General features: G+C 41.8%; 1 protein-coding gene across 3 annotated transcripts in view; it reads right to left on the bottom strand.

Moving 5' to 3' along the window:
- Positions 1-13,565, bottom strand: part of dscama (Down syndrome cell adhesion molecule a) — a 92,831-nt gene that overhangs the window by 26,736 nt on the left and 52,530 nt on the right. For 2 of the 3 annotated variants that reach the window (XM_044371278.1, XM_044371279.1), the window contains exons 4-9: positions 7,047-7,193; positions 5,322-5,600; positions 4,000-4,275; positions 3,167-3,463; positions 1,619-1,894; positions 66-344 (exon numbers count right to left, since the gene is read on the bottom strand). In XM_044371278.1, coding sequence (XP_044227213.1) covers positions 66-344; positions 1,619-1,894; positions 3,167-3,463; positions 4,000-4,275; positions 5,322-5,600; positions 7,047-7,193 — 1,554 coding nt within the window. Of the gene's footprint in view, positions 1-65; positions 345-1,618; positions 1,895-3,166; positions 3,464-3,999; positions 4,276-5,321; positions 5,601-7,046; positions 7,194-13,565 lie in introns of those variants that run through there. The other variant, XM_044371280.1, reaches the window with a different exon arrangement.

The raw sequence follows: 13,565 nt of genomic DNA, 5'->3' as shown, positions 1-13,565 counted from the left end.
CCCTACTCCCTCTTCTCCTCGTCACCGCCATCTCCACCTCTCTCACCCATCCCTCCCCTGCTCACCTCGGACGATGAGCTGGCTCTGGTGCTCCACAGCTGCAGCCTGGTTACGTGCGATGCAGGTATAGTTGCCGTTGTGCATGAGTGTGAGATTGGAGATGCGCAGGGAGCTGGTGAAGTCTATGTTGTCTATAGTGACACCCAGGCTGGCTGGGATCGGCCGCCCGTCCTTCTGCCAGGTGATGAAGACTGGCTGGTCGCCGGACATGACCACGCAGGGGATGAACACTCGCTGGCCGATGGAAAACCGAGGGAACTCAAATGGGTGGATGGTAGGTGGGACTGTGGAAGAGACATTACAAATTCATTTTCACCTCAGCAGTTTTACCTTAGGCCTCTGGGTTACATTCCCCAACGACAAATGTGGCTCAAAATCAGTCAGCATTCATGAGCGTATAAAAAGACAACAGGTTTATGTCATATCTGAGCTACTTTATAAAGTAACTCATTAGTCACAGTTCTCTCTTTATCACCTTGTTCTCTATATTAAAACATAATAATGTGATTTTGCAGGAGTAAGAGAAATATTTTACTACCTCTCCCTACGTAGAGTGTCTGAATTCTCTCTCAAACAACATGCATATAACATTCTCTCTCACTCTCTTTTGCTCTCTGGGGACACTGTAGCCATCGTGAGAACCAGATGCTTTGGAAAATTAATGATTTAAAATAACATTGGAATAAGCGGCACTTCAGCGCTTATTTAATTCACAACAAAATAGGCATAATAGGCTCCTGGGGATTCCCTCTCGGCAGCGATGGAATGCTAAGCAGCCGAGAGGCAAATTAGCCGAGGCGGAATGGCGGCGTAGCTTTGTCTACGCTGTGTGATTTCCCCCTCGCACACTCGTTAGCACGTCAAGAGAGAGAGAGAGAGAGACATAGAGAGAGAGAGAGAGAGAGAGAGAGGGGGGGGGGGGAGGAGGGTGTGGGGGGTTGCCCATCCAACATTTCAAATTATGCAGCGTCATTGAAGAAAGAGAGCTATCTGAGGTTATCATCATCTGGCTCAGCTCAGCGCCGCTGCATATTCAGATGAGCCCCGGATAAGCTGGTTGGGATGATGGAGATGCTGCTTTGCTATCAGTGATGTGAGTTGCTTTTTTTTTTACAGGTTGTGATATACAAATACCCCTTTTGCATATCTGTGTTCTCTGCAAACAAAGAAAGGTAGATACTAAGGTGATGCTTTAATGTGTCTCTTAAATGTGATGTACTGCATGTAAGCCAGATGGAAAGACACTCCAGGGTCAGCGTGTAGACTGATAAAATGATTTCATTTTAGTGTCCACAGACTGAGATTAATGATGTATCTATGAATGTACTCAACAAATACTGGGGTATGATAAAGTGTGTATGTACACCTCTAATAAATGGTCTAAGCGGCTTACATGACACATCAGATTGGTAATAATCATGATGGAGTACTTGTGACTACACACAGCTACAGCAACTAAATCTGATGATATTTTTTTATAAATACAAGGCCCAGGCTTACTTTACAGTGTTGAGTTATGTACTATATAACTGATGGACAAATCAGATTGAGTTCATACCTTTCACAGTAACATAGACACTCTGGTGTGTGGAGAGCTGAGGCTGCACCAGTACATTGCATGTATATTCTCCTTCATCCACATCCTTCTGCACATCAAACAGCTTCAGGGTGCCGTTATTCTCGAAGGCTCGCTGGCGGTGGTTGTATGGCAGCAAATTGGAGTCCTTGTACCACTTGATGGAGTAGTATGGGTAGCCAATGACACGGCAATGGATGTACATGTCCCGCCCAGCGATGGCAGTGAGGTTTTTCATTGGTCTGATGCTGGCAGGCCCTTGAAGGACACATTGGAGAGACAACTCTCTTAAAATGATTTTGAGGCAGGGGGGGTTGTATAAACGATAGCTGTGCTGCGTTGTGTGTGTTTTCAAGACACCACAAAGTTTACATGCCTTGATTCATTCTGATAGTAAGAAATAAAAACATTACTAATATCTGTTTAGGAGTTTTAGACTGCCTGACTAAGATTTCCTTGCAGTCATTCAAAGAAAGGCTTCTAATTAAGTCTGTCTTTCTCCAACATGGCTTTTTGCCTTGTGAGAACCAGGGATTCATTCTTAGATGAATTAGGGAAAGGGTGTTCCCTTCTATTTGAGCCTGTAGTGAATATTACCTTCTGCTCCCACCTCTTCGGTGCTGGCTGTGATTGCCTCTGACAAGCATTAGAGTGGAATGTTCCCTTTCTCCACTCATGAAGCTATTATCAAAACCATTACTCATGTTGCCTGCTTTCGCACTCACTTGTGAAAAACCAACAGAATAACCAATAGGCTTCCATAGCTCAGTGTCTATCAGGGAAATGGACTATTAGGCTTCTCTTTAAAGCACTGTAGAAGACAGTTTAACTAGGCTCTGTAGTGTACTTTGAGCACAAGCATATCTTGGGCTGCTACTCTCTTTAGCACGATTAAGGAGCCAACGATGTGAGAAACAGTCATTACACTTTCTCAGCAATGGCACCTGTGGAGATTTATCTTCATTGCTTGGCTGCATTCGGCATCCATGGACCCTCGCTTAAGGGCTAGAGGATCGCCCTATTTAGCCTTACAACATGCAAGAATGAACACAATCAAATTAAACCAATCAGTGTACAGAAAGCCCCCTTCCTGCAATAGAGAAATACTAATGGCTGTGCACCAAGCACAGAAAGCTTGAGTGCCCCAGTATTACCGCTACATGACAACAGCAATCCAGCCAACCATGTCCCTGTAGAGAACAGATAGCTCTACAGTCATACACTAGAGTAACAGTAAATCACCCTAATGGTGTCCCAATATAAAGCTATAAGCAGGTGTTGGGTAGGAAGTGGGGCATTAGAAAAGTTAATGCTGACACTAGTGACTGATGATAGGAGGAGCTACTACAGGATGCTGTATGAGCCCTATTCTGAGAAAGGAGAAACACACTGAAGCAAATCTAGTCAGGCGTTGTTTCAACATCTGCACATCCAGGTGCCAATTAAAAAAAATGTATAAAAACAGAATAAATCAAGACATGTTGATGTGTATATGTGATGGTGTGTTGGAAGAGTTGATCTGACAAGCACCTCTTACGTTTATTCGCGCCTGGTAGGAAACGGTCCCGGCCGAGTTGTTGCAGATGCAGCGATACACCCCTCCATCTGGGACCTGGGTCTGGCTGATGTTGAGGTGGCTAACCACGTGGCCCTCAGCGTTGGTGTAGTGGGAGATGCGGTGGCGGCTGTCCCGTACCACTGGCTCGTCATCCAGAGTCCATGTCACCCGGGGCTCCGGCGTGCCCTTCACCGTGCACGACAGCGACACAAACTCGTTGATGTTGTAGACCTTCTCGCTAAATGAAGCCAGAATCTTGGGGGTGCCATCTGGGCAGCAGGAGCAGAGAGACAAGACAATGCACGTTTTATTATTCTACAATTATTTCTCTTATAATAGATCATTACAAAAGCACATCTGAAGCTTTTATTAATGGGAATCTTTTCAAAATTGACTGATTTGTCTTTTCAGAGCCATTTATTCATGTCTGCTCTGTAAAAAGCAGAATTAAGAGTGTAGAGAAGATTAATAAAGCTCCTTTCTGTGGCTCCACAACATCATTGATTATCAATATTCTCCTTATATTGGTGTGGTCATGTGAGGCAGACACTGCAGCAGCCCTGCTCCTGTAGCAGTATGGAAGCCTCTTTTAGAAAATCTAATAAAATGGGCTGGGCCTCAGCTGTACTGCAGCACACAGACTGAACATACAGACACTCAGTTTGGATTCACATGTACATACACATATACCTTTACACACAAAACAGATTATACATACAAATTCAGCTACTTATCCATTCCATTCATACAGTATGATGACTGCCACCACCCATACATCTCCAGTGAGATCACTGTGGATTCTGACCTTCCAGTATGACTTGAACAAAGTCCTGGGCGGACATCTTGCCGTGTCGGGCGAAGCATTGATAGGCTCCTCCATCGCTCTTGGCCATACCAGCCATGACCAGGTTCTCCCTGTTTTGGCCTGTCATGCGGACGCTGTTACTGGGGTAGATGAGCTCTCCGTTGCGATACCAGGACAACTGGTACTCCTCGGAGCCTGTTACACCGCAGGACAGTGAAACCTGGCTCCCGACACTGCCCTTCACCTTTCGTGGGCTCACCACAACCTTCAGGGGCTCTGTAGGTGAGGGAGGGAATGGTCAGTGGTGGAGGAAGTATTTGTATCCTTTACTGAAGCAGATGTATGAAAATACTTGAGGATGTTCTGCAGAAAAATGCCCCCTGGTAGTGACACATTATTATATATTAAATTAGATTATTAGTACTGATGCATCAATGTGTAAGTACTTTTTCACTGTTGTTGCTGGTTAAGGTGGAGCTAACTACTTAACTATTTTATATACTGTTGGGTAGTTTAATATATAACAATATCATTGTGTTTTATATAGAGCTGCAACTAACACTTATTTTCATTATTGATTAATCTATTAGTCGTTTGGTCTGTTGCATAAAACTGAGAAAAATTTCCATCACTGTTTCCCAAAACCCAAGTCGATGTCATCAACTGTCTTGTTTTGTCCCAACCAAGAGTCAACAACCCAAAGATATTCAGTTTACTATCATAGAAGACTACGGAAAACGTAAAATATTCAACTGAGAGGCTGGAATCGGAGAATTTGGGCATTTTTCTTAAAAAATGGCTCTAATATTAAAATAGTCTGCGATTGCTTTTCAGTCTATCGCCTAATTGTTGCAGCTCAAACGTAAATAGTAAGCAGAAACAGCCACAGTGATGATGTTTGATGAAGAGCTGCAGACGACCAGCACACCTCCAACAGGTAAACTACTTATTTTACTTTGCTGTGCTTGTGTCATATTAAACATGCCACGTTTAAAATGAACATCCGACATTGTAACATTATATATATGACTGAAAATAAGGAAAATCATAATAGGTCCCCTTTAACAGAAAGAGCAGTGTTACATTATACAAATGTCTTTGCTGTAGCATGTATTAATATAAGTACTGTATTGGGAAGTATTTGGTCATGTTTATTTATTGTAATTTGCATAATCCGTTTGGCACTGATTTGTTCAAAATGCTTCATGCAGCACCATAAAAATGGGAAGCAGCATGTACAGCTTCCTAGCTTGCCCCTGTTTTGAGGCATCATAGCAAAGATAAAAATCAACCCCAATGACTTACAGCTCATAGACACTGACCTTTCACCAGCAGCCTGCCAACCACCTCAGCATTTCCGTAGCCATTCCACACCTCACACACATATGTGCCCGTGTCGCTGGGTTGGGCTCTCTCTATCAGCAGGCCTGTCACACTCTGTCTGAAGCGCGTGTCGGGCTCCAGCGGCCGGTTGTCTTTTAGCCAGCGGTATTTGGGTGCAGGGTGACCGGAGGCCTTGCAGGGTAACTCCACTCGATGAGACGCCATCACCTCACGACGCTCGAAGCTGTCCAGGATGTGGGGCGCTGAGTTGGTGGGATCTGCAGGGGGCGGTAGAGTGTGGTATGAGATTTGACTTGTTCACTTGTAAGGTGTACAACATTGAGTATATACTGCGACGGATGTGTGGAATTTGACATTTTAATCCTTATTATACCAGTTTCACTCATTATCATGGTGGCTGAGTAGATAAAGGGGCTCACACTCCACGCCGAGCCATATTGTGTTTCAATGTGGCTCATGGGCAGGTATGGTATCCCCAAAATCTATGGAGTGCTAAATTTTTAGCCTTTAAAACTGCTGAAAAATTATTCTGATCAAAATCGTTTAATTAGTCTCAAAAATCAAACACATAAAAAGCAGGTGTGTGCACGTGATATGAGCACACAGAACAGTATCCATGAGCAGAAAAGCATCCTTGTGAGGGAGCTCATCAACTTGACTTTTGAGACTTTGGAGGCGGGGATGGAATAGACAATCCGCTCTGTTGATCTGGACTAGATTACCAAGGAGACTCCAGTGAGTCATTAAAACACAGTTTCAAAAAAACGGAGAATCAGCTGCTAGATATCATTATTTGTGTTTCCCTTTGTTCTCTCAGGCAACTGCCTGTCTTTGACTGTGTCAGTCATCAAACCAAACAGCCAATCAAAGGTCATAGTCAGTATTCTAAGTGACCAATCAAAGGAACAGACTGTCTATTCCATCCCTGCCTCGAAAGTCTCAAAAGTCAACTTGACAAGTGAGCGAGTGTTAAGCAGTTGTGAGTGCGTAGGGAGGATCGAGCTCATCGAGCTTGTCACAGCTCCGTGCTCGTGGGACTGCATTTGTGAATGTGGAACAGAAATGCTCCCTTGCAAGGATGCTTGAATTTGAGTCTCTAGTTTGATATGATTCAGACTTTAAACAGCTGGAGTGGCCCTTTAAATAGTTGGAGGTTAGGGAAGGCATTTTCTGTCCCGAACCCTCCCCCTAAACTGTGTTGGCACAGATTTAATGACCTTTACCACATGTCACCTTGTCTTTAATTCATGTGTTTTTTCCTGTCATTCTCGATTCTTTTCACATTTGTTTTTACAAGTGCAAATTTATTTCCATATGCTCCTCTGTCATTCTACACACACTACTAACCAAAGCCAACTGTTACACTATCAGAAAACAAAACTAAATAAAATAAAGGAGAAGAAATGGTTAAAAACAAAACAAAAACAAGGTTTCATTCATCAAATTGTATTTAGAGTGGGTTTAAAGGCCAGATTAGTCTAATTTTTAATGGCTCACAGTTTGTTTACTTGTGTTGTGTTAGTCTGGTGTGAAGATCCTCTACTTCATAAACAGATAATTACAGCCATATGGCAGGATGTGACGAGATACCTCGTACTGATTTCAAATCTTGCAGTCAGCCTTGTTAACATTGCTGTTGATAACTTGTTGGTATGCATCATTTTCATTTTAACACTGGCTATTTTTGTGTTCCTTCTTCTTACCTGAGACAATGAGGCGGGCGCTATTGCTCTGTCGGGTTTCTCCTGTGTATCGATGTCGTGTCATACACCTGTAGTTGTACAGCCCGTCTTCCATTTGCACATCCAGGATATATAGGGCTCCCGTGGACGTGATGAGAAACCGTGACACTGGAAGTAAACAAATAAACATAACATATTAAGTCACTGCACATTATTGACGTATGAAGCGATTTGTAACAGTTACAGCACAGGTCTTAATGAAACAATAAAACCAAAGTAACCTTTTAAAATGAAAACTCCCATTGGATACTCCAACACCATGGGCCAATCAATACCAAATATATCACCTTTACTTGACCTTTAAGTACTGCATATTGCCTCTGGTCAATTAGTATAATGTTGAACATTCTGGAAAAGTGATATGTAGCTTGCAGAATCACTACAAAACACATATGGACAGATAAAGACTGGACTGAGAGTCTCCCTCAGCTTAGTTGTCTGGTGCAACAAAAGTTTTATTAAAAACAAATAAAGAATTACAGTGCGAGAGAGTATAAGGTGGAGTGTGAATTTTCACTTTTGTGCAGTGGAATTATAATTATACACATTTTTAAAAACGAAACACATTGACTCTCACTGATGAGCCAGCAACAATAACACAAATATCAACTCGTTTGACCTTTTGAAAATGCCAAAATACACTTGAAATGCACTGTTCCTCCCCATTGTACCAAAATCTAGTAAGTAGTATCTGAACCACTGTGTGTGCGTGATGAAAGGTACAAACAAAGAATCAATTGCCTCCTGATTTCATCTCAGGAGTCAACTAGCATTTTCTAACAGATAATATTCCACAGTCACCGAGAAACTGTGGAGAAGAAAGCGGTGTGTGTGTGTGTGTGTGTTCATTCTTATGCACTGGAATCACTACCTTACACATTCTAAAAGAAGAAAACACAGAAAATCCAATATTGAAGTCTCTTAGCAAATATTTGCAAGTCAAGTGAAGTATGCTGCCCTGTGTGATTGTAGTCACCAAACATCTGCTGCAGCCCATTTAGCTCAGCACAGCTCTGAGGCGCTGTGACAAGGCTGTGTGTTGTGTAGCAGTGTAACACAGCTCGTTATCATGTAGCTCATCGCTCTCCTCTCTCTCTCTCTCTCTCTCTCTCTCTCTCTCTCTCTCTCTCTCTCAGGGGAAACTCTCTGTCTCTCTCTCAGTTTCTCTCTCTTTCTCTGCTCCAGACTGAAGCGTGGGGAGCCAGGGATCACAGAGCGCTTTGATAAGGCATGGCTGCGCAGGTCGGATGTGCTAATATCATGCTAATGTTATGCTAATTTGCGTGAACACATGGAAGTAGAGAGGTAGTCAGTGTTTATGAGGAGTGATGTGCGCTGTAGCTGATGGCTGCCGGGGTATTTCATGTGTCACTGATGATGGAGAAGCCTGTCTGGGACGGGGATCAAATGGGGCTGCCGTACAGTGGGGGATTCTGGCAATATTGGTAGAGATATCATAATGCAGACTTTATGGGGTGTTGAATTACTCTCATTTAGTCCTGTCATGACAGTTTAGCACAGATTAAGACTGCTTGCACAGGCGTTTGTATAGTGCAAGCTAAAATACTAGAAAGAGGTGTAAAAATGCAGCCTATGATCAATGTGTCAAAGGTGTTAGCTGCAACATCCCAACAATAAATCAAACAAATCATTTTCATTATCAATTATCGATTGAATTTAATCAATAAATCGTCAAAAAGAAAAGTGATGCCACTTAAATTGCTTGTTTTATCCGACCAGTCAAAAGAAAAAGTCATTTTTATCATATAAGATAAAAACATAAAGTAAATCCTCATATTTGAGTAGCGGGAACCAGCAAATGTTTGGCATTTTTGCCTGAAAAATGACTGAAATGATTAATTGATTATCAATATAATTGCTGCAAACATTATCAAAATTACAATTGGTCACTGTTGGCTTCTACATTTATGTTTGGAGTCTAACAGGAAAACTGATCTGTCACTTTAGGGGGAAACATAAGTCTTTCAGCACAAAATTAGCTAAATGAGTTTCTTGAAATCACAGACACTGGATAGAACAAATGTATAAACAGAGACAACAAATGACTTCCAACATGTTTACTTGTTCAATAAGAAAGGGATGAATGAGAGGACAGAAATGGAGGGAGAAAAAAGGGAAGGAGAGGGAGGAATATAAAGAGGAGGGTAGTGAGCAAGTGTTGACCTAGTTAGAAATGAGAGGCCATGGATTTAATATCCTAAAGGGGTTTTTTTCAGCTTGTGGTGTGGTGCTCTAGTGTGTGACAGACACTCATCCACTAGTAAATATTATCAAATTCGAGTTTTGCTGGTTGCAACTGCAGTTCCTTTTCAAGGAAAGAAACAATTCAGAGAAAGCAGATATCAAAGGAAAGGGAAAAGCAGGCTGTCTCTTCTGTCTTTCCTCTCCCTTTTTCCCCCTCTTCCTCTTTCCCTCTGAAAGTTGCCTGGCATCAAAAGTTGACAAGGCAGGCTTATGAATGAGAGGAGCTTTCATTAGAACAGACTGCCTGTCACTGTGACAAAAGGCCAGAGTTAGGAGAGGGGAGTACGCCTGTGATTTAAATGCACATTAAAACAGACTCACACATACTCACATGCGTGTTTACATGTGTGTGAGTGTGCTCGTCTCTCATCTACCAGTGTAACAACAGACTCTGGATTATAAGTGAATTTCTCAGTGTAGAATGTGGTTCATCGACATGTATGTTTGATATTGGAGTCATTACAAATTCCACTATAACAACTGACTAATGTGCTTAAATGACATTTAGGAAATGTGCTTGTTTGCTTTCTTAGCAAGAGTTATATGAGGAGATCGATAGCTTAGCTTAGCATAAAGACTGGAAGCGGTGGGAAACAGCTAGCTTGCCACGTCCAAAAGAAAAAAAACATCTGCCCACCAGCACAAGCTCAACCACAACTAGTCATGTTTACCTTTTGTTTTTTGAATGGAATAAACAAATATAACATGTTAATTGATGTGCTTTAGAGATGCTGTTAGGTGAATATTTTTGCTTTTGCGCAGAGCCAGGCTAGCTGTTTCCCCTGTTTCAGTCTTAATGCTAAGCTAAGCTAACGGTCTCCTGGCTGAAGGTTCGTATTGAACTGACAGATATGAGACTGATATTGATCGTCTCATCTAACTCTGACCAAGAAAGCAAATAAGCATATTTCCCAAAATGTCAAACTATTCCTTTAAAAAATACTACGGTCTGAAGTCTTCCATTGATGATACATACTGATGTAATATGGGCAACAACATCGAACATTAACCTGTTTGTTTTTTTTTACAGTACAGTACCAGCATCTTGGTTTTGTTTTTCATTCTGTCTCTACACATACATCATCTTCAGGCTTTACTGAGAAAGCTACTACTGAGAAGAAACTACATACAGATTCTGGGGAAACTGCTGTCCCCTGCAGTGCCTACAAATTAAGAAGATAATTACGTTTAGATTGCCAAAATCTGAAACGTTAAGTGTTCCAACCATTTAGAAAAGTAATTTTTGATATAGATAGATTGTGCACCTTGCAGTTTGCAAACACAACTAAGCATGTTTTCAGCAGGAGATAAATCAAAAGATGTTTACATGAGTAAAGCATTTTTCAGATGGTGTATATTTAGACAATTGCAATTAAAACAGAAGGTGGCAGAAGTTGCAATTAACTCAAAAAAACCATTGTAATTGATTACATTCTTGATTATTGGTTAGATTTCATTTCTTTCTTCCCTGAGCCAGCTCATGCTCACCACCAACAAACAGAATTGATTGTCTCACACAGCGCTGCAGGCCTGCAGCACAGTATTGTATGTGTGTGTGTCCTTGTAAGCTGAGGGCATTTCTGTGTATGCTCGTACCACTGCAGCTCTCTCAAATCACACTGGCTTGTGTGTCTGTATATTCAAGTCTTTGTGTGTGAGCCTGTGTGTTTCTATGTGCATGCAAGTGAGTGTGAATGTGTTTATGCAGCATACAGCTGCATGGAGGAATGGTCAATAATAACGATCGAAGGCGCTCCACTACGCTTTTCCCCGCTCCTCTCTGCTCTACCTACTGCATACTAACACTGCCTGAGAGACAGCCTCCACTGTTCTTGCACTGTGTGTGTATATGTGTGTGAGTGAGCATGCTAGACATATGAGCATGCATTTGTGTCCACACCTGGCTGTATGAGTGTATATTTCTGAAACTATGGCTTCACTTCACTCCAGGTGGCTTGCTGGACTATCAGTCCTCTCCTCTTCCCTTCCTGGGCCCGCCCAGCTGCTTTGGCATCGACAGTGCCAGAAACACAAGTCTCTTTCTGTGGATCCACACTCAATAGCTTCAATTAATCCCCATATAAGCCACACCGAGCCTGCAAGTAGACTCTTTGTTCACTCAAATTGGGAGGCTTTGCAGTTTTTCACTGAAACCTAAATTGCTTGTGAGACATAATAGAAATAGTGAGAGAAGGCTGAATCATGTCCATAATATCACAATGCTATTGTTACACTTTTCATCAAGGACAGCACCGGCATGAATGTGTTGCCACTGGACACACAGGTTAGTGTGTGACAAGGACTAAGAGAGAAGGATAAGGAGGAACACAATGACACATGGTGACATAGCTGAGCACTATGACCTTCGCTTGCTGGGCGACCATCTGCCCAAAACATGAGCTTCAGCTGAAAGAGTTACCTTGGCTCTCTGAGTCATTTCAATATTCTATAATTGAGACAAGAGCGTAGGAAAGATGAGATGGGAGGAGGGAGAGAATAGATAGAGTGATAGAGAGAGCAAGCAGGGGAACGAGAGAGAGAGAGAGAGAAAATAAAAGATCAAGAGGGAAAAAGCACCTCTGGGATACAACCACTCTCTGTCATCTAAAATGACTTACAAATTAGCTTACAGCTATGCGCTCCCAGTGAAGGAAAAAAAGACAACTTTCATATGCTAATTCAGATCATGGCTAGGCAGAGCAATTATCAAAAAAAAAAAAAAAAAGTCAGCCGTGTCTGTCTGACAGATCTCAACAGGCACTCTCTCTCTTTCTCTTACACTGTCTGACTGTCTGACTGTCTGAAATCATATATGCTTTAGCAATTGTTGCAAAAGCAAGTAGTGCATATGATAAAGACATTGTGACAATTAAAAACATACATAAACCAAACACCGACTTGAGTCTATCTATGTGTACCTTTGCAGCTCTGCATGCAGCACAATCCTCTAAGTACAGTATATTATTTCAACAATAGAAAATGCTGTTACCCAAAGTACACTGATCCCATTTCCCAACCTCCAACTCCTTTTGTTACAGAGCAAAACTGAGACACTGATTATTCTCTCTTACGACCTTGAACACCTCAACCTGCACTCCTCTGACTCTGAAGAACTTTGAATCGTCTGACCTATCAACACCAGCAGTCTGGACGCCACTTACGGGAAACCCATCGAGTCAGCTAAACAATGCAGATAAAAATTGCTTCCTCATCACTCTGCTGGCAGCGTGGAAGCAGCGTCCCCACTGTGCAACTGTCTTGGAGTGTATTAGCGAGTGGAGTATGGTCCCTGGAGACAGTTACAGTGTCAATGTGACCTTGGCCACTCAAAGTCATGCAGCTTGACAAAAAATAAAAGATAATCCATGCTGTTTGAATATAACACTAGCATGCTAACAAACCAACAGCCATCTGCATCTAGAACTGATTTTAAAAATCGTGTGTTGGGTTGTCTGAGCTTCCAACTGTAAATTATTGTGCTTTTATCACACTTCAAATTCATTTTCTTTTGAAAATGTGACTTAAAAAGGTCTTTTAACTTGAACCAAACAATTGGAGATGTAAGCTAAACATGTACTGGACTAAAGCAGAGTGTGTGTTTTGAAAAATATCATTACTGAGGTTATTTGGTGAGTGTAGATCTTGGTTAAGATGGAATTTCAAAACGTACATGTATGCCCTTAATTCTTGAATTGTCTGTAACAAAATTAAAGTATTTTCCTTAATATACTGTATATATGCACCCTCCATTCAAAAAAACAAAGCTACAGTTTGCTTAGAGGTTATTTCTGTTACTGTGATCACAGAAGAACAAATACACAGATACATATAAATGTGATTGGCAGATGATGAACTAATATAATTTGGAAAAACACATTCTGTTTCCATGTGTGTAACAGTTGCAAAATGAAAATTCAGCAAGAACCATCTGAAACTGCAGCTGTAATACTGCCATATGCAACGCCACATTGTTTCCTACTATGAAAATGTCACACAGTGACTGGCGCAGGAATTACGGGTGTAGTCTGTGAGTAATAATGAGTGTATGATGAGCCCAGGAGGGCCTGTGTTGTAATTAGGCCCGGTCAGAGTTATTGGCAGAATGACTCCAGTTTGATCAGGCTGGGATAAGCATCTTTATGGAGAGGGGGATCCCACCAATTTAGAGCCCCTCTAATAAAAATCATTTGTCATTCTTACAGGAGGCACACTGAC

The sequence above is a fragment of the Thunnus albacares genome, chromosome 13 (genome assembly GCF_914725855.1).
Source record: "Thunnus albacares chromosome 13, fThuAlb1.1, whole genome shotgun sequence".
NCBI classification, from domain to species: Eukaryota; Metazoa; Chordata; class Actinopteri; order Scombriformes; family Scombridae; genus Thunnus; species Thunnus albacares.
Note: the sequence above shows the minus strand (reverse complement) of the source record. Positions and strands in the feature narration are given on the sequence as shown.